The sequence below is a fragment of the Erinaceus europaeus genome, chromosome 9 (genome assembly GCF_950295315.1).
Source record: "Erinaceus europaeus chromosome 9, mEriEur2.1, whole genome shotgun sequence".
NCBI lineage: Eukaryota > Metazoa > Chordata > Mammalia > Eulipotyphla > Erinaceidae > Erinaceus > Erinaceus europaeus.
Window position 1 is genome coordinate 13,929,574 of NC_080170.1, and position 20,068 is coordinate 13,949,641.

General features: G+C 50.1%; 2 protein-coding genes and 1 long non-coding RNA gene across 6 annotated transcripts in view; 1 reads left to right on the top strand and 2 right to left on the bottom strand.

The window, feature by feature from the left end:
* MRNIP (MRN complex interacting protein) overlaps nucleotides 1–1,164 on the bottom strand; it is a 28,284-nt gene extending 27,120 nt beyond the window's left edge. For both annotated transcript variants that reach the window (XM_007527162.3, XM_060197343.1), the window contains exon 1: nucleotides 986–1,164. In XM_007527162.3, the coding sequence (XP_007527224.1) occupies nucleotides 986–1,051 (66 nt within the window). In that variant the 5' untranslated portion in view covers nucleotides 1,052–1,164. The remainder of the gene's footprint in view (nucleotides 1–985) is intronic.
* Nucleotides 1,165–1,289: 125 nt separating this feature from the next.
* LOC132540344 (uncharacterized) lies at nucleotides 1,290–3,297 on the top strand. Its single transcript, XR_009551499.1, has 2 exons — nucleotides 1,290–1,618; nucleotides 2,958–3,297. It is a non-coding gene; the product is annotated as an uncharacterized LOC132540344 (long non-coding RNA).
* A 4,731-nt stretch (nucleotides 3,298–8,028) lies between these two features.
* Nucleotides 8,029–20,068, bottom strand: part of TBC1D9B (TBC1 domain family member 9B) — a 36,516-nt gene continuing 24,476 nt past the window's right edge. For 2 of the 3 annotated variants that reach the window (XM_060197331.1, XM_060197330.1), the window contains exons 16-22: nucleotides 19,713–19,953; nucleotides 19,433–19,498; nucleotides 17,210–17,278; nucleotides 16,983–17,033; nucleotides 15,229–15,291; nucleotides 14,840–14,946; nucleotides 8,029–10,597 (exon numbers count right to left, since the gene is read on the bottom strand). In XM_060197331.1, the coding sequence (XP_060053314.1) occupies nucleotides 9,923–10,597; nucleotides 14,840–14,946; nucleotides 15,229–15,291; nucleotides 16,983–17,033; nucleotides 17,210–17,278; nucleotides 19,433–19,498; nucleotides 19,713–19,953 (1,272 nt within the window). In that variant the 3' untranslated portion in view covers nucleotides 8,029–9,922. The remainder of the gene's footprint in view (nucleotides 10,598–14,839; nucleotides 14,947–15,228; nucleotides 15,292–16,982; nucleotides 17,034–17,209; nucleotides 17,279–19,432; nucleotides 19,499–19,712; nucleotides 19,954–20,068) is intronic. The other variant, XM_060197332.1, reaches the window with a different exon arrangement.

Consider the following 20,068-nt stretch of genomic DNA (forward strand, 5'->3'; position numbering starts at 1 on the left):
ATGTACAAGGACCTGGGTGTCATGCGAAGGGGCAGCTTCAGCAGTGGAGCAGAGCTGGTGTCTCTAAGGAGGCTACAGGCAGAGCCCCAGCGGAAAAGCCTTGCAGCAAAAACCACCACCAAACGGGCCGGCTGGTGCCGCACCTGGTTGAGAGCACACGTTACCACACGTCAAGGACACAGGTTTGAGGGCCTGCAAGGGGAAACTTAACGCGCAGTGAAGCGGGTCTGCAGGTGTCAGTCTCTCCCCCTCCTCTCAATTTCTCTCGGTCCTAATAAATAGGGAAAAAAAAAATGCTGCCAGGAGCGGTGGGTTTCGTCCTGTAGACACCAAGCCCTGGCGATAAACCTAAAAAGAAAAAACAAAAAAAAAAAAACCAAGCAGCCCCGCAGAGCCCAGGAGAGGTCCCAGGGCGCACAGCTGTCCTGAGTTTTAAACTGTCAGCCTTCTCGCAATACAGAATTATTATTATTTTCAGTATTTATTTATTCCCTTTTGTTGCCCTTGTTTTATTTATCGATGTCGTCATTGTTGATAAGACAGAGAGAAATAGAGAGAGGAGGGGGAAACAGAGGTGGAGAGAAAGACACCTGCAGACCTTCACCACTTGTGAAGAGACTCTCCTGCAGGTGGGGAGCCGGGGGCTCGAACCGGGATCCTTAAGCTGATCCTTGTGCTTTGCGCCCTGCACTTAACTCGCTGAGCTACAGCCCGACTCCCCCGCAATGCAGAATTAAAGAAAACACCACTTTGGGGGTCCGGCTCTGCACACACGAGGCAACCCCCGCCCCCAGTCTGGTTTCCACATCTGCCGGCCAGAACCCACCAGGTCGCCCTGCAGGCGCACAAGCCCAGCCCGACAGAGAAGCGGCCCAGAGCGACGTTCTGGAGAAACCCACAACACCCTCCGCCAGTGCGCAGGACCAGTCCCCCGCGACCCGGCCGTCCCCGCACCCGAGGAGGGGGAGGCCGGCGCCCGCCACACCTGGTGCGCCTGGAAGAGGCGGCAGGAGCAGCACCGCAGGACCCGCGACTGCTGGGACGACGCCATCTCGGCCTCGCAAGAGGTTGCCACGCGCTGGGCAACCTCTTGAACCCAGCTCTCTGGTCCACTCAGCCAACAGCCCACCCCACCGCACGTGGTCAAGGCTTCTCCACGCCGGAAGTCCCTCAAGTGCGCCTGCGTATTCCTCTGTGCCCTTCCCCGGCTCCGCCCCCCGCCGGCATTCAGCTCCTGGAGTAGCCGGAAGTGCTCCTTGTGCGTCTGCGCGGTGCATTCTGTCCCGCCCCCACATATAGGCAGCCCGCCAGGCTCCCCGGAAGTGCGTCGTACTCCGCTTCTCTTGGTTACGCCCTCAACAGCTTCAGGTGTCTCCCGACTGACAGTTGGCGGCCCTGCGGCTTTCGGGTCCTTGTTCCCACCTCTCCTGGCGCCAGCGTTTCCGCCTGGCTTCCCGGGAGACCGAAGTGTCCTGTCTGGTGCGGCCGCCCCCGGGCCAGGTGGGATCCAGCTGCATCTCCGGGAACTCGGGCGCCCTCAGCCCCGGGGCCGCCCTCGCGGGGCGCAGGACCCGGCTGGAGCTCCAGACCGCCCGCATTTGCTGTCCGTGCGGCCCGGGTGTGTGTTTTGCACACCAAGCATACCTTGTTTACACCTAAATCACGAGAGCCAGGTGGTGGCGCACCTGGCTAAGCGCACACGAGCAGGGGGAAAGCCTCTCCCTATCTCCCCTTCCCTTCTCATTTTTTTTTCTTTTAAGATTTTATTAATGAAGATAGGAGAGAGAAAGAACCAGACATCACTCTGGCACATGTGCTGCTGGGGGATCAAACTCAGGACCTCATACTTGAGAGTCCAAAGCTTTATCACTGCGCCACCTTCCGGGTCACTCCCTTCTCATTTTCTGTCTCCTACCAAATAATAAACAAATAAATAAAGAGGAAACCATGAGAGACTCGGTGCAAGTCTGCCTGAGTAACCTTTTGCCAGTGTCTGCACACGAGCATACATGTATCCGTCCATCCAGGGATGGTGGCCACATTTTTTTTTTTTTTTTTTTTTTTGCCTCCAGGGAATCTTCACTGCTTCTGTAGGCTTTTTTTAAAAATTTTTTTAAATATTTATTTTTTCCCTTTTGTTGCCCTTGTTTTATTGTTGTAATTATTGTTGTTGTTGTTGTATAGGACAGAGAGAAATGGAGAGAGGGAGGGGAAGACAGAGAGGAGGAGAGAAAGATAGACACCTGCAGACCTGCTTCACCGCCTGTGAAGTGACTCCCCTGCAGGTGGGGAGCCGGGGTTCGAACCGGGATCCTTATGCCGGTCTTTGTGCTTTGCGCCACCTGTGCTTAGCCCGCTGTACTACAGCCCGACTCCCGGATTTTTTTTTCCTTTTTGTTGCCCTTGTTTTATCGTTGATTATTATTATTGATGTTGTTGTTGGATAGGACAGAGAGAAATGGAGAGAGGAGGGAAAGACAGAGGGGGAAAGAAAGACATGTGCAGACCTGCTTCACCGCTGAAGCAACCCCCCTGCAGGTGGGGAGCTTGGGGCTCGAACCGGGATCCTTATGCTGGTCCTTATGCTTCGCGCTATGTAGCCTGACTCTTTTAAAAAAAAAATCCGTATTTATTGGATAGAGACAAAAATCAAGAGGGAAAGGGTGATAGAGAGGGAGACAGAACAAGAGACACTTGCAGCACTACATCACTTGCAAAGCTTTCCTCTTGCAGGTGGGGACCAGGGGCTTGAACCCGGGGCCCTTGTGCATTGTAACATGTGCACCCAACCAGGTGTGCCACCACCTGGCCCGGGCCCCCATATTTCTGTCCTCTCCTGAGGTCGTGGTGAAATGGAAAAATAGATGAACACAGAGTGTAGATTCCTGATTCACCCCATGTAGTAGATATTTTAATCTATGTGCCTGGTAGAGATTTGTGTTTCCTCTGTGATGTAGGGAAGGATAGCCTAAGTCTGTATTTCCTCTGTGCGGGTCGGGCCTCAGCATCAGTGACTGCAGCTACCTTACCTCCTCCCTCCACATTCCTGAGCAGGACGCTAGGGAGGAGTCCAGCCTGGCCGGAAGAGGTAAGGCGCCCCCCACCCCCCCATCCAAGTTTAGCACCAGGGCCAAAGATCAGGTACCTGCAGTGTGCCCGTGTCTGCATCCTCCTTGTAACCAGGATTTAAAACTCTGTGTGAGGAGTGCTGTTCCTTTGTCCCGGGTGCAGAGAACTTCCTGGAGAGATCCAGATCTCTTGCCCACTGATGTATTAAACTCCTCTCTATTCACCACACCCGATTCTGGTCTTGTGTTTGGGGATAATTTCTGCAGCAGTGGCTGCTATCAGGTGTTAGGGTTTTATTCCAGTTTTGCACAGCACTGTTGGCCCTTGTGCTTGGCTTAACTTCACGTTGTTGATCATGGTCCCTAAGCAATCAACACCCACCACCACTGTTGGCAGTAAGAGACCACGTGGAGTGAGTGACAGGCTTGGAAACAAAGGTGAAGGTGATGAAGACAGTGGAAAGTCAGACAGGGCTATCCTCCCCGGTCAGGCATGTCCCCTTCCACCCTTGCTGCCATATTGAGAAACAGAAACAAAGTGACAGAAGCTGTTAAAGGATCTGCTTCACTGAAAACAATAAGACCATCAAAAAATGAGAGAAGGGCCCCTGTCAGATGCGGAGAAGCTACTGGCAACCTGGATTGAAGACCAGACACAGAAGTGTATTCCTCTCAGTACTGTGCCAGTCACCAACAAAGCAAAACACTTGCCAGCTGAAAGAAATGGGTGGACTCCACCTGCATACCTGCTTCACCGCCTGTGAAGTGACTCCCATGCAGATGGGGAACCGGGGGCTCAAACTGGGATCCTTACACATGTCCTTGTGCTTTGCACCACCTGCGCTTAACCCGTTACACTAACACTATCACCCAACTCCCTTTCTGCCTCTATTTTTAAAAAAAAAAAAAAAGGAAAAAATGGCCAACAGGAGTGGTGGATTCATTATACACAAGCTCCATAATAACCCTGGTGGCATAAACAGTTCAAGAATTGTTTCTCATTACCTAGTGTGAAAGCAAGTGCTGATGTCAAGACAGCTGATATTTTTATTATTTTAAATATTTATTTATTCCCTTCTGTTGCCCTTGTTGTTTTATTGTTGTCATTATTACTATTGTTGTTATTGATGTCGTACACCTGTAGACCTGCTTCACTGCTTGTGAAGCGACTCCCTTGCAGGTGGGGAGCGAGGGGCTCGAACCGGAATCCTTAATGCTGGTCCTGCGCTACTGCCCGACTCCCATTATTTTTAAAAAATATTTATTTATTCCCTTTTGTTGCCCTTGTTGTTTTATTGTTGTAGTTATTACTGTTGTTGCTATTGATGTCGTCGTTGGATAGGACAGAGAGAAATGGAGAGAGGAGGGGAAGACAGAGAGAGAGAAAGACACCTGCAGACCTGCTTCACCGACCGTGAAGCAATTCCCCTGCAGGTGGGGAGCCGGGGGGCTTGAACCAGGATCCTTAAACTGGTCCTCGTGCTTTGTGCCACATGCGCTTAACCCGCTGCGCTACCGTCCGACTTCCTTATTATTTTTTTAAACACTTGACAAGCTGAGTATGGATGGAAATTACTTGCCAGAGCAAATCTTCAGTATGGATGAAGCCTTCCTGTCCTGTACATGCATGCCTGAAAGGGTGTTCAACCAGAAAGAGGCCAAGCCAATGCCATGGTTCAAGGGTTTTCAAGACAGGGTAGCCTGGGGGTAAGGTTGCAGGCTACAGATTTATCTGCCATAGTACTGCTGAATCCTGGCTTATGGTGGTAGTAGTGGTGGTGGTCGTGGGAACGGGGCCAGCATTGAATCTGAGGCCTCCCCCACTCACAGGCAGCATTGAATCTGAGGCCTCCCCCACTCATAGACAGCACTGAATCTGAAGACCTCCCCCTCTCATAGGCTACAAATCAAAACCCTTTGTGACCTGGTACTATGAGAACCCCATGGCTTCAAGCACATCAGGAAACATCCTGCTAGTGTACCAAGGGAGCAAGAGGAAGTCATGGGCCACCTAGCTCCTCTTCCAGGATGCCCTCCAGAACTGCTTCACCAGAGAACTGAAGAGGTCTTTTGAGAGGACAACTTATCTCTCAACAGTTTGGTAATCATTGATAATGCTCCTGGACATTTTTAGTTTACTGGTGATTTCCACCCCAATATCAAAGTGGCTTTTCTCTCTCCAAACACCACACCTCTTTGATCCAATCAGGGGACCAAAGACTTGTAGCAGTTTTTAAAGCCTACTTCTAGCTGAGGAGGACCTTTGTCCAGGCCACTGTTACAAGTGGAAACACTGGGAAGACACTGAGTAGTTCTGGAAGGATCAGAGCATGTGTGACTAACTGCATCAAGAACCTTACTTGAAGTAGTGTCTCCAAGAATAGTCTGAGTAGCATCTGCAAGAAAATACTTGATGTCTGCCCATGACTCCAAAGGAAAGGCAACAGATAAAGAGGTTGGCAAAACCAACAGAGCCACGGTTGAGACCAGAAGGAATTTCAATTGGGTGTGGGTGAGGACCACAAGCGGCTCCTAGAGGCGCTTCTTGGGGAACTGAACAGGAAGGCTTTGCTGAAGAAGAGACAAGAGAAAAGGAAACTTGGGGAGGACAAAGAGAAGAACCTCAAAGAAAACTCACAATGATGAGTCTAGCAGAAGCTTTTGCAGACTTCTCAACAAGCTCCTTCAAAAGTTTGAAAACAGTCAGGCGGTAGCGCAGCGGGTTAAGCGCACATGGTACAAAGCGCAAGGACTGGCGTAAGGATCCTGGTTTGAGCCCCTGGCTCCCCACCTGCAGGGGAGTCACTTCACAGGCGGTGAAGCAGGTCTGCAGGTGTCTGTCTTTCTCTTCCCCTCTCTGTCTTCCCCTCCTCTCTCCATTTCTCTCTGTCCTATCTAACAAAGACAACATCAGTAACAACAATAAAAACTAAAAACAAGGGCAACAAAATGGAAAATAAATAAATATAAAAAGAAAAAAAAAGTCTGAAAACACAGATCCTAGCACCAAAATGTTTTCATTAATAGTGAGGAACAGGAGCTGGACAGTGGCAGTGGGTTAAGCACACGTGGTGCAAAGTGCAAGGACTGGCGTTAAGAATCCCAATTCAAGCCCCCAGCTCCCCACCTGCAGGGGAGTTGCTTCACAAGCAGTGAAGCAGGTCTGCAAGTGTCTGTCTCTCTCCTCCTCTGTTTTCCCCTCCTCTCTCCATTTCTCTCTGTCCTATCCAACAACGATGACATCAATAACAACAATAATAAGTACAATAATAAAAAACAAGGGCAACAGAAGGGAATAAATAAATATTTAAAAAATAGTGAGGAACATTCACAGTGCACTGTCTACTTACAAGTACATCTGTGGTACAAAACAAAAAGATAACAGGCAAAACAGCACAAGCTTACCTCTGAGAAGAGCAACACCTCCAAGAAAGCATCTCGGGAGCCTTCAGATATATCACAGAAAACCTGGTCACAGAAAATGTGATATTATTGCCCAAGATACCTCAGCAGGAATAGATAAGATGTGGAACTGGAAGTCGGGAATACTGAGGCTCCAGATGCTGTGTAGGCCTAGGCTAATGTTTGTCTTCACTTTTAACAAGAAAGGTTTAAAAATATAGAAGAGTTGGGCGTAGCGCAGTGAGTTAAGCGCATGTGTGAAAAGCGCAAGGACCGGCGTAAGGATCCTGGTTCAAGCCCCCGGCTCCCCACCTGCAGGGGAGTTGCTTCACAGCGGTGAAGCAGGTCTGCAGGTGTCCATCTTTCTCTGCCCCTCTGTCTTCCCCTCCTCTCTCCATTTCTGTCTGTCCTATCTAACAATGACAATATCAATAACAACAACAATAATAACTACAACAACAATAAAAAAAAAACAAGGGCAACTAAAGGGAAAATAAATAAATATAAAAAATTAAAAAAATATATAGAAGAAAGCCCATGAAAATACTGAGTCCAGCTTAAGTACTAGAAAATATTGTTTTCTTACGTCTGTGTTTTTTCCTCCTCCTAGCTGCAATAAATACACAATCCTTTTAAAAACCCACATAAGGGGGCTGGGGAGATAGCATAATGGTTATGCAAAGAGACTCTCATATCTGAGGCTCCAAAGCCCTATGTTCAATCACTTGCACCACCAAAAGCCAGAGCTGAGCAGTGCTCTGGTAAAGACAAAACTAACAAAAATCCACACGTGGTCAGGGAGATAGCTCAGCTGGTAGAATACTGAACTTAGGTGCCTGCCTGGGGCTCCCAGCTCTGTACCCAGCACCACTTGTACCGGAGAAATACTGTGGCTTCTCTCTGGCTCATGTGAAACTGTACATCTCATATGAAACAAAAATCTTGCAAATTTACATCCCTCCCCCCCTGGAAATCTTAACAATGACTTACTTGATGGGCTGGAACAACTTATCACTTGATAAGCAGTTCTGTATCTACTTCTTCTTCTTCTAATTTTTTAAAAAATTTACTTATTGGATAGAGACAGAAATTGAGAGGGATGGGGGAAGATAGGGAGAGAGACAGACACCTGCAGCACTGCTTTACAACTTGTGAAACTTTCCCCCTGCAAGTGGGGACTAGGGGCTTGAACCTGGGTCCTTGCGTACTGTAATGTGAGCACTTAACCAAGTGCACCACTGCCTGGTTCCAATATATATTTAAGATTTATTCCAGTAGATAGAGAGGGGAGAAAGAGAAGCCAGAACAGTCCTCTTCAGTATGTGGTTCTGAGGACTGAACCTGGAACTTCATACCTCCACATCCAAAGCTCTACCACTGTGCCACCTCCCGGGATGCACTGGGTAAGCAGTTTTAAGTTATTGTGGCTCAGTGGTAGAATTCTGGACTCCCAGCCATGAGGTCCCAAGTTACATCTCCAGCACTGCATAAGCCAGAGTGATCCTTTGGTTCTCTCTTTTGATATAAATCTTTTGAGAAAAAATATGCTTACTCAGAGTAAAAGTATATCTAAAATTTTATTTGTTTTATCCATATATTATTTAATGTTACTCTGTTGGCTGTTAAACATTTTGAATACTATCCCCAATTGCATGATTAATAGGGGAAAATACTACTATAATTGATTTTATCACATGAAAAGGCTAGATTCCTCCTTTGTATTCTCTTTATACTCTCAAATGTACACTTCTACCTAGTACATAAAACATTTATGCAAATCCTGTTATTTAAATCCTTCTAAATAATTCAATTTATTAATTTATTTTTAAAGAGTTATCTATTTGTTAATGAGAGTGTGGGAAAGCAAGAGAAAGAGAGCACCAGTCTGGCACATGGGATGCCAGGGATTGAACTCAGGACCTCATGCTTGAGTATCTAAAGGTTTTACCCACTGCACCACTTCCCAGGCCTCTGATTTCAATCTATTAGAACTGCCAAACATGTAGGGTTTGTATGTCTTACATTTCCTTAATTTCTTTATGGCCAAGGACATAGTCTTTCTAGAATGGATCTTCTGAAAATATGTCATGGAAAAGTCAGTTTGGATTAATACTAGAGAGGAGACAATATTATTATTTTTAAATTTTTATTTTTTATGAAAGTACCCCTCTGCTCTGGCTTATGGTGGTGTGGGAGATTGAACCTGAGACCTTCGAGCCCCACTCATGAGCTTCTCTTTGCATAACCACTGTGCTATCTCCCCTACCCCAGTGATTATTATTTATTCATTTTATTTTGGTGCTGGGATAGCAGCCAGGGCCACACACATGTGAAACTCGCGCTCTACCGCTAAGTTCTACTCCTGCTCCTGTTGACTAGTCACTGACATTCTTTGTTAAGCCAGAAAATATTCAGTTTCCTTGATGCTGTTTTGAGGCAGTTTTGGAAACTGGCCCAACAGCTGTGAACAATATCACACCATGGAGACTGTTATTTTTAGAACCAGCCATAGAAATCTCCAGAGACAGAAAGAGATGAGGGATTGGCTGGGCTGGGGGTGGTTATGGTCTTCTGAGTGTGAGCAGCAGGGGGATTTCTGGGGTGAGGGGAATGTTAGAAGTTGGTTTGGGGGTGTTATTTGCTAAAATCACATGCATTAAAATGTGAATTCCATGGTATGTAATTTAGCCTGAATAAAAAAGCAAAAACAAAGCAGGCAGAGATGTACCTTTGAGTGCAGGCGAGAGCCTCCTGTGTGGGGAAGGCCGGGCAGGGGTGATGGGCTCATGCCACAAATCAGGGGTCTTCACAGTTCAGCCAGTCACCCTGGGCCCACCTGCAGCTCCGGGATCAGGGACCCTTCGTCCAGACCCTGGTGCTAGGACCCACAGGACTGGGCCCCTCTGTGCATCCTCCTGGCCTTGGCTGTGCCCCGTCCTCCCTGGGTCTGTCACCCCTGCCCCAGCAGGGACCCCTGGTGCCCAGCCTGGGATGGGCAATAGGCAGGCTCTGCACGTGGTGAGGCATTAGTTCTCCAGGGATTTATTAAGGCATTGAGCAGTGTCATTTGTGGCAACGGAAATGAGCATGAGGAAATCTATCTGGACCTGAGGACTGCACAGGAAACATGGGGAGGATGGCAGCTACAAGCGCACCCCCAGGCCAGCAGCCAGGGCTTCTGGGGACACCAAGGCCCCATGGTTGAGGTACCCACAGGTGGGAGACTCTCTAATTGGGACCAGGAAAGCTTCTCCACTCCTTAGGGGTGCAAAGCTTCTGGAGAGGCCCCATGGGCAGAGCAGGGGACAGTCTGAAAGCCCAAGACACCAGTTGGGATCCTGCCTGCACCCCCACTGAGGGTGCTCTGGCATCTTTCCATCCACTTACTGGCTGGGGAGACCGGGAGGGGGATCTCTAGGTGGAAAACTGGAAGGAGGCAGGCAGGGCAGTGGTCAACCTGAATTGCCTGATGGCTCATGGTCACTGGAGGTACTGAACTGCCTCTCTACCTTCTTGTGGTCCTTGATCTTGAGCCCAATGTCCACCTTCTTCTCAAAGAAGTTCACCAGCACAGACTCGGTCAGGATAGAGGCGAGGATCTGTTCGAAGGAGATGCACCAGTCCGCATCCACAGAGCCCCCGCCCTGGGCAGCAGCCTCCCCACCCACCAGCACCGCGTCCTCATCTGCCAGGTCCTCGCAGGGCAGGGAGCCCGCGCTGACCACTGAGTAGGAGGACATGGACACGTCGTCTTTGGTCTCGTCGTCCGACAGCAGCTGGCCCGGGGAACCCTGGCCCTCGCCGCCGCCACCCTCGCCCAGTAGCGGGCTCTCCTGGGGCACCTTCCCGAGCTGGGTGTCACCGCCGGCTTTGGCCTGGGGGTCTCCTGCCGCGGCCAGCTGGGGCTCCCGGGCTGAGTCCTGAGGGGTGTCGGGGGCTGGCGGCTCCTGCTCCTCAGGGTCCTCGTCCCTGGGTTTCCTGCCTGGCCGCACCGAGAACCTCTTGCCCACCTCGCCGATGCGCAGCAGCAGGCTGGCCACTGTGGCGATGGCGTGGTACAGCTCCTGCTCCTGCGAGTCCTCGCTGAACATGTTGTACAACGTCTTACAGAGCTCGATGAACTGCTCCTGGGGGAGAGACGGCAGTGGGGAGGCAGAGGGGGAGGCCTTTCCTACAGTGGGGGGAGGGGCAGGGCATGTTCTGGTCTCTTCACACCTGGGCCCTATCCTGCTGACCTCACTGGGACTCAGCTCAGAGGGGTAAAGTGACCTGGCAATGTCACACAGCACATGTATGTCCTTTAGAAAATATTTTTTCATTTAACTTTTTTTTTTTAATATTTATTATTCTCTTTTATTGCCCTTGTTTTATTGTTGTAGTTATGATTGATGTAGTTGTTGTTGGATAGGACAGAGAGAAATGGAGAGAGGAGGGGAAGAAGACAGAGGGGGAGAGAGATAGACACACTGCAGACCTGCTTCACCTCACTTCACTGTGAAGTGACTCCCTTGAAGGTGGGGAGCCGGGGGCTCAAACTGGGATCCTTATGCTGGTCCTTGCGCTTTGCGCCTCGTGTGCTTAACCCACTGCGCTACTGCCCAACTCCCTCATTTAACCTTTTCTTTGTTTATATTTTATTTGTTGGATAATGATAGAAGACAAGATGACCATGTTTGAGCCCCCACCTCTCCCCCTCCATCTGCAGGGGTCGTGCTTCAGGAGCAGTGAAGCAGGTCTGTAGGTGTCTTTCTTTCTCCCTATCTCCCCCCTTCAATTTCTCTCTGTCCTATCCAAAAAAAAAAAGGAATAATGATTGCGGGGTGTAGTGAATTTGAGCCCCCGGATCCCCACCTGCAGGAGAGTCGCTTCACAAGTGGTGAAGCAGGTCTGCAGGTGTCTGTTTTTCTCTCCCCCTTCTGTCTTCCCCTCCTCTCTCCACTTCTCTCTGTCCTATCTAACGACAACATAAATAACAACAATAATAACTACAACAACAATGAAAAACAAGGACAACAAAAGGGGAAATACCCCACACCTATGGACATCTAATCTTTGACAAAGGGGCCAGGCTATTAAATGGGGAAAGCAGAGTCTCTTCAGCAAATGGTGTTAGAAAGAATGGGTTGAAACATGCAGAAGAATGAAACTGAACTCTATTTCACCAAATACAAAAGTAAATTCCAAGTGGATCACGGACTTGGATGTTAGACCAGAAACTATCAGATACTTAGAGGAAAATATTGGCAGAACTCTTTTCCGCATACATTTTAAAGACATCTTCAATGAAAAAAATTCAATTACAAAGAAGACTAAGGGAAGTATAAACCTATGGGACTACATCAAATTAAGAAGCTTCTTCACAGCAAAAAAAAACCACTACCCAAATCAAGAGACCCCTCACAGAATGGGAGAAGATCTTTACATGCCATATATCAGATAAGAGTTTAATAACCAACATATATAAAGAGCTTGCCAAACTCAACAACAAGACAACAAAAATGGGGGGAGGACATGGACAGAATATTCACCATAGAAGAGATCCAAAAGGCTGAGAAACACATGAAAAAATGCTCCAAGGGAGTCGGGCTGTAGCGCAGCAGGTTAAGCGCAGGTGGCGCAAAGCACAAGGACCGGACCGGCATAAGGATCCCGGTTCGAACCCCGGCTCCCCACCTGCAGGGGAGTTGCTTCACAGGCGGTGAAGCAGGTCTGCAGGTGTCTATCTTTCTCTCCTCCTCTCTGTCTTCCCCTCCTCTCTCCATTTCTCTCTGTCCTATCCAACAACAACAACAATAATAACGACAACAATAAAACAACAAGGGCAACAAAAGGGAATAAATAAATAAATATTTAAAAAAAAAAAAAAAAAAAAAAAAAAAAAAAAAGAAAAAATGCTCCAAGTCTCTGATTGTCAGAGAAATGCAAATAAAGATACCACTTCACTCCTGTGAGAATGTCATACATCAGAAAAGGTAAAAGCAGCAAATGCTGGAGAGGGTGTGGGGTCAAAGGAACCCTCCTGCACTGCTGGTGGGAATGTAAATTGGTCCAGTCTCTGTGGAGAGCAGTCTGGAGAACTCTCAGAAGGCTAGAAATGGACCTACCCTGTGATCCTGCAATTCCTCTCCTGGGGATATATCCTAAGGAACCCAACACATCCATCCCAAAAGATCTGTGTACACATATGTTCTTGGCAGCACAATTTGTAATAGCCAAAACCTGGAAGCAACTCAGGTGTCCAACAACAGATGAGTGGCTGACCAAGTTGTGGTCTATATACACAATGGAATACTACTCAGCTATAAAAAATGGTGACTTCACCGTTTTCAGCCGATCTTGGATGGACCTTGAAAAATTCATGTTAAGTGAAATAAGTCAGAAACAGAAGGATGAATATGGGATGATCTCACTCTCAGGCCGAAGTTGAAAAACAAGATTAGAAAAGAAAACACAATTAGAACCTGAACTGGAGTTGGCGTATTGCACCCAAGTAAAAGACTCTGGTGTGGGTGGGTGGGGAGAATACAGGTCCATGAAAGATGATGAATGACATAGTGGGGGTTGTACTGTTAAATGGGAATCTGGGGAATGTTATGCATGTACAAACTATTGTATTTACTGTTGAATGTAAAACATTAATTCCCCAATAAAGAAATAAATTATTAAAAAAAAAAAGTGAAAACACACACACAAAAAAAAAAAAAAAGAAAGGGAAGTGAATCTGGAAAACACCAGAGGAAGCCAGGCAGTTTCTCTTATCTGGGAGAGAAGAGGATAAAAGGAAAGACACTTGGAAGTAGTAATAGCTATAGGGGTGACTAAAAAGGAACTGAAGGCAGGACTGTTGGAAAATGGGTGGAATATAAAAAAAAAAAAAGATCTGTGTACACATATGTTCTTGGCAGCACAATTTGTAATAGCCAAAACCTGGAAGCAACCCAGGTGTCCAATAACAGATGAGTGGCTGACCAAGTTGTGGTCTATATACACAATGAAATACTACTCAGCTGTAAAAAAAATGGTGACTTCACCGTTTTCAGCCGATCTTGGATGGACCTTGAAAAATTCATGTTAAGTGAAATAAGTCAGAAACAGAAGGATGAATATGGGATGATCTCACTCTCAGGCAGAAGTTGAAAAACAAGATCAGAAGAGAAAACACAAGTAGAACCTGAACTGGAATTGGCATATTGCACCAAAGTAAAAGACTCTGGGGTGGGTGGGTGGGGAGAATACAGATCCAAGAAGGATGACAGAGGGCCTAGTGGGGGTTGTATTGTTATATGGAAAACTGGGGAATGTTATGCATGTACAAACTATTGTAATTACCATTGAATGTAAAACATTAATTCCCCAATTAAAAAAAAAACTACAAAAAGGGAAAATAAAAAAATTAAAAAAAAAAACAAACTTTTTTTTGCCTCCAGGGGTATCACTGGGGCTCAGTGCCTGCACTATGAATCCACTCCTCCTAGAGGCCATTTTTTCCCATTCTTGTTGCCCTTGTTGTTTATCATTGTTGTTATTGCTGTCGTCATTGTTGGATAGGACAGAGAGAAATCGAGAGAGGAGGGGAAGACAAGAGAGGGGGAGAGAAAGATAAACACCTGCAGACCTGCTTCACTGCTTGTGAAGTGACCCCCCTGCAGGTGGGGAGCCAGGGCCTTGAACCAGGATCCTCACGCAGGTCCTTGAGCTTCGCGCCATGTGTGCTTAACCCCGCTGTGTTACCGCCCAGCCTCCTTATTTTTTAGGAGGGAGGAGAGCTCCTCTGGCATATGTGGTGCTGGGGATTAGAGCTGGGGCTTCATGTGGGTGAGGAATGACCTCTTGTCTGCTGAGCCGCCTCCCTGGCTCTACTTTTCCTTCTCTGATCACAAGTGGCGTCATCTCTGTCCCTTATGAAGCTCTTCTGAGATGTGCACTGCCTAGATATGTGTGTATGTGTGTAGGGTGAGGATCCAGCACCCCACTCTTCAGGTTTGATGGGGGCAGGAGTTCCCAGGCAGCAGGGAAGCCCTGTGGACAGAGCAGGCCTTGGCCAGGCTATTGCTCAAGGCCCCCTTTGTCTAGATGCCCAAAGTCTGAAGCCAGGTCCTAGCTGGGCACTGGCCATACTCCCCGCCTAGGTCCTGTATGCGCCCGGCCCCCAGGGAGGCAACCTTCTCCAGGCTGCTGCTGGGTCATAGATGATTCAACTGAGAGGATTACTGGGAGACACTGCCTGGGCCAGGTTCTGAGGCAACTGTCCTGAAGGCGCTCAGAAGCCCCACCCTCTAGTGGTTGCTGGGAGTCATAAGGTGCCCAGTGGGTGGGCTAGGCTCTGTCAGGATTCTCCAGAACCTTAGTCTGTGGGCCAGCTGGCCTACCTGGTTCATCTTGGGCAGGTCCTTGATGGTCTCCTTCTGGACTTCTTTCTCCTTGGCCCACAGGCGCAGGTAGTGCCGGTAGTCAGGAGGGCTGGTCCCCTTCTCCTCTGTGAGCCGGGAGAGAAATATCAGTCTCCATCTGCCAAATGAGGAGGAGGAGACAGGCAGGGAGCAGGCAGGGAGCAGGGTTTGGGTGCCATGTGGCACAGCGCTAGCCAGAGGAGGTGGGAGGTGGTCACAGGAAGGACATCACAGCTGTCTTCTGCGTGATGTGGAAGCTGCTGAGTTCCAGCGTGGAGGTGGAGGGGGTTGCTCACAGCTGTGGGGCCTTTCAGAGTAGGACCCCAGACCCGTCCCCCACGCCAGCAGGAGAGAGGCCTCTGCTCTACCTCCTTTTTTTTCTCTGATGTCCTCATATCCTGTGCCTTCTCGCTCTTCCTGAGGGAGTGCTTCTGGATAGCCAGGAAATGAAAAGAACACAGAGAACATTCTTTGGTTAGGACTCCACACCACGTGGCCCGGAGAAGCCAGTGGAGCTTCTGAAGAGACACAGCGGTGCAGTGGAGCTTCTGCTTGGCCTAAGCAGCCACAGCAAATGCTATAGAAGCAAGTCTGACATATCACAGGAGCACGTTCTGTGAATCTTGCTGACAAACATCAAGCTGGGGGGAGAGTGACAGGGGCTAAGTCACAGTGCGCCCCACACCAGTAGCTGGGGGCTCTGGGAACAGGAGTCCTGTGTTTTCCCTCAGCCCCTGGTTTTCCCCAGAAGTGCCAGGACATGCCCCAGAGCACCCACATTGGCCTGGGTTCTGGTACAGAACGCAGAGTGGCTCCTCTGTCTCTACACTCAGACTCAAGGTCCTCAGCCACAGTCAGGTTTAAGTGAGCCTCTGCTGCTGTCAGCAGGGCATCTTGCCACTCTCTCTCCTTTCTGTTATACTTGATAGGACAGAGAAATTGAGAGGGGAAGGGGAGATGAAGGAGAAAGACATCTACAGACTTGCTTCACTGCTGGAGCTCCTGGTGTGTGGGGGGGTGTTTGGACCCAGATTCTTGTACATGGTAACATATGCATTTAACTGGGAGTGCCACTGCACAGCCCCCTTGCTGTTTTTTTTAATCTCTCCTTTGGGTGTGTGTCCTTTCAAAGAACTTAAGTTTGCTCCCTCACTTTCCACTTGCAGCCTTCTACCAGAGATGCTCGCGATGTGTCTTTCTGGACTCCACCAGGGACATTTCTGGAGTCCCCACCTTTTTTGGCTTTCGTTGTGAGTGATGGAGGCCAGAACACTGCTACACTCAGTCAAATGTGGTGCCGAAGGCTGACCCTGGGGTCTCTGCTGCTGAGCCACTATCTTAGGGGCATATTACCCCAGAAACAATGATGGGGTGTGGTTTGGGTCACTTCAGTGAGGATGCCATACCCATCAGTTGGGTCACCAAGTCCTAGGCCAAGCTTTAAAGATGGCTCGGGGTGACTTCTTCTTCTTTTTTTTTTTTTAAATATTTATTTTATTTATTTATTCCCTTTGTTGCCCTTGTTGTTTTATTGTTGTAGTTATTATTGTTGTTGTCGTTGTTGGATAGGACAGAGAGAAATGGAGAGAGGAGGGGAAGACAGAGAGGAGGAGAGAAAGACAGACACCTGCAGACCTGCTTCACCGCCTGTGAAGCAACTCCCCTGCAGGTGGGGAGCCGGGGCTCGAACCGGGATCCTTATGCTGGTCCTTGTGCTTTGCGCCACCTGCGCTTAACCCTCTGCTCTACAGCCCGACTCCCTCGGGGTGACTTCTAACAGTCGTTCAACACATACTTTCCTTAATATGTGGACTGTGATAATGGTTTTTGAAGAATGTATCTACACTGCCCTTCACTGTGCTCATGCAGGCTTGGATTCTCACTCTGCTGCAGGGGCAGCATCTGGGGTTCCCCCTGCGAACGGGGCCATGGAACCTCTCTACTGCCCGTAGTGCTGTGAACCCCGAGAAGAATGTAGGGACCACCCCTTCCTTCCCTGTTCTGCAGAGGGGCAGTGTGGCTCTGCATCCTCAGGATGGCCCAGAGCTTCCAGGCTGTGTGGGGACAAGGCTCTGGGGCAGCTCAGCACTGATGGGACCCCCCTGGCCCCCCAGGGACTGACCTTGTGCCTCCCAGGGCAGGAAAAGATCCAGATCTGAAGCCAGAGGAGAAGCTGCAAGGAGCATCGAGGGAGGAGTGGAGGGTGGAGGGAGGGAGAAGCCGGGTCCAGGTGAGCAGAGACAAGAGAGATAGGAGTGAGAACGCCCCCAGGGGGACCCCTCTCCCCAGAGCTCCACAGTGTGTTCCCATGGGACCCCAAAGCCAGACAGCCTGGTGACAGCGGCTCACCTTCTGACGTGTCCTCTGGGAAGAAGTGGGTGGCCTCCAGGGCAGCCTCAGCCTCCTCGGAGCTCAGAGCTGTACCCAAAGAGAAAAGAGGGGGAGGCCAGAGGACATGGTGTGACTCCCCCCACCACCACATTCTCTGTGGCCTGGTGCAGGCTGGGCAACCCCCCGCCCCCCGCACAACCCCAATATCCTAGAGAGGGCAGGCAGAGTGGAGGCTGAGGCCCAGGTGCACTACTGCTTTTTTTTTTTCTTTATCCACCACCAGGGTTATTGCTGGGGCCATTTCCCCTCTTTTTTTTTTTTTTTTTTTGGTAGAGGATGAAATAGAGACCCTTGTAGCCCTGCTTCACTGCTTATAAGGCTTTGCACCTGTAGGTGGGGGCTGGGGACTTGAACACAGGTCCTAGTGCATGGTGACACGTGTGTCCTACCGGTTCACCACCACTGGCTACTCAATGCTGCTTTCTAGACTCGTGTCATGTTTGAAACTGTAACCCAGAGACCAGCTGCCTTCCTCCTGCTCCTGGTGATGGGCCCTCGGATAACTGGGCTGCACATGCCCATCACAGAGACAGCCACACGCTACCCCAAGTGCAGAACACGAGTACACATGGGTGCTGCTGGGGACCCCGGCTTGAGTCCCTTCCACCCATTCCGGGGAGAGGCAAGCAGAGGCGGAGGAGCGAGGGAAGACCAGAATCTTATCAGAGTTGTTTTCCAGTGAAACTAACTCCCTTCACTGGTGTGATCAGTTGGCGATCTGCAAAGCACGCAGCCCTAGTGTACAAATGGGTGGTCAGGCCTGCCCAGTGGAGACCCCACCTGGCCCAGGGTGATGGTGGGCTTATCTAGGTGGGTCCAGGGCCTGCTTTCTGAACTTGAGAGGTCTTGGTAAGCAGGATGCTGTCCCACATCCTCTGAGCAAGGAGTGGTGGCCACTGTGAGACAGGGAGTGTCACTTCCCCATTACTCTGGGAAGGTTCTCTGGAATGGGGCTCCCTTCTGCTAGTGTGGCATCTGCAGTCAAACTCTGCCACATGTGGAAGCGTCTCAGCTCCTGTGAGTCAGACAAGGATGCCAGGGACAAGACCCTTGGGGAAAGGAACACATGAGCCTGCCTTGCTCCTTGAGATCCTAACAGGACCATTTTTGTTTTTACTTATTTATTTACTTATTTTTACTGCCACCAGATTTACTGCTGGGGCTCAATGCCTGCACTACGGATCCACTGCTCCCAGTGGCCATTCCTCTCCCCCTTTTTCTTTCTAATTTTTATTAGATAGGACAGAGAGAAATTGAGAGAGGATGGGGAGATAGGGAAAGAGAAAGACAGACACCTGCAGACCTGCTTCACTGCTTGTGAAGTGACTCCCCTGCAGGTGGAGAGTGGGGGCTTGAACCTGCGTCCTTGTACTTGGTAATATGTATGCTTAATGGGGTGCACCACTGCCCAGCCTCCAGCCCCCACAGGGTTATTTTTAAAATATTTTTTTGAGCAGAGCCTGGGGATTAAACCTGGGACCTCTGGTCCCTCAGGCACAAGTCTGTTGCATGAGAGAGAGAGAGAGAGAGAGAGAGAGAGAGAAGGGAAAGAGAGAGGCTTTTATACAGACAGTGAAGTGGGTACAGTATGTGGCATGTGGGGCAGGTAATGGTGCCTGGGCTACCAGGGCCCAGACTAAGTCTAGCATTCACTCCCAGGCGGCTACATCTAGGTCAGGGTGTCTTCCTGCCTGACCTGCTTCTTCCTGTGAAGCCCAGCACGACTTGCCTGGGCAATGTCATGGCCCCCTTGACCCAGCATGGAGAGTGCAGACTGAGCCGACGGAGCCCAGTGACCCACATGGGGTGGCCAGGTGGGTGGCCTCCCACCATCAGGCTCATTGTTCCCGTGGGTTGGGGCACCACCTCTGTCTTGAGATGGGGATCTCCAGACTTCCCCAAGAGCCCTGGTGGTGTCCCCCGGCTGGCTCTCTGGACATAGGAAGGAAATCTCCAGAAACTTAGGGACAGACTCTGGAACACAGGGGTCATGGTTTCAAACCGGAGCCCTGCCTTTGGGTGGAGTCTGCCCTGGACTTGCTGCAAGTCCCTCCCAGCTCTGCCCTCGAACCAAGATGGGCATCCCTCCCTGGACACAGACCTGCAGAGGCCTGAGTCAGGCTTGCAGCCCCCGTTCTGGACATGTGAGGCCTGGTGAGGGTTGTGTATGGGGGTGCTCACCTGGGGGCAGGTGCAGCTTGTACAGCGCCTTGAGCTTCTCCGTCATGTCCCCGTGGTACATGCTGCCTGGCCACAGACACACAAGAGCCAGGCTTGAGTACCTCCCCTCCCAACTCCCTCACTCAGGCCTCCTGCTTCCTCTTCCTCTCCTAGCGCCAGGAAAGGCAGAGGGGGCTTCACTGGACTCCACAGGAGAGGAGGTGGCCCTCCCCTCCCCAAGGCTTTGGGGGACCCCCAGTTTCTGCTAGCCGGTTCCAGGGACTCAGGCAGGGGCACTCACTCATCCCTGTCACGAACTCCTTGAAGTTGATGAGTGCGTCCCGGTTGTCGTCCAGCAGCCGGAACATGCGGCCAGCCAGCACAGGTGTGTGGGAGCCACAGGCCCAGGGCGTCAGGCTGGCAAAGAGGTCCCGGAACTGGCTGGCATCGATGCGGTACTGCTCCAGGTAGGGCAGGCTTGGGTCCCGGCGCCCTGCAGCAGCCCGGCCATTGCCCCAGTACTGGTTGGCCAGGTGTTTGGCCTGTTGGGGACACAGCTGGGTGAGAGGCCCACAGGCCTGGCCACTGGCAGTCAGGCCGGGGTCCATCCTCCACCTCCTCCATACAGGCTGGTACACCTGGCTTGTAGGGCCCCAG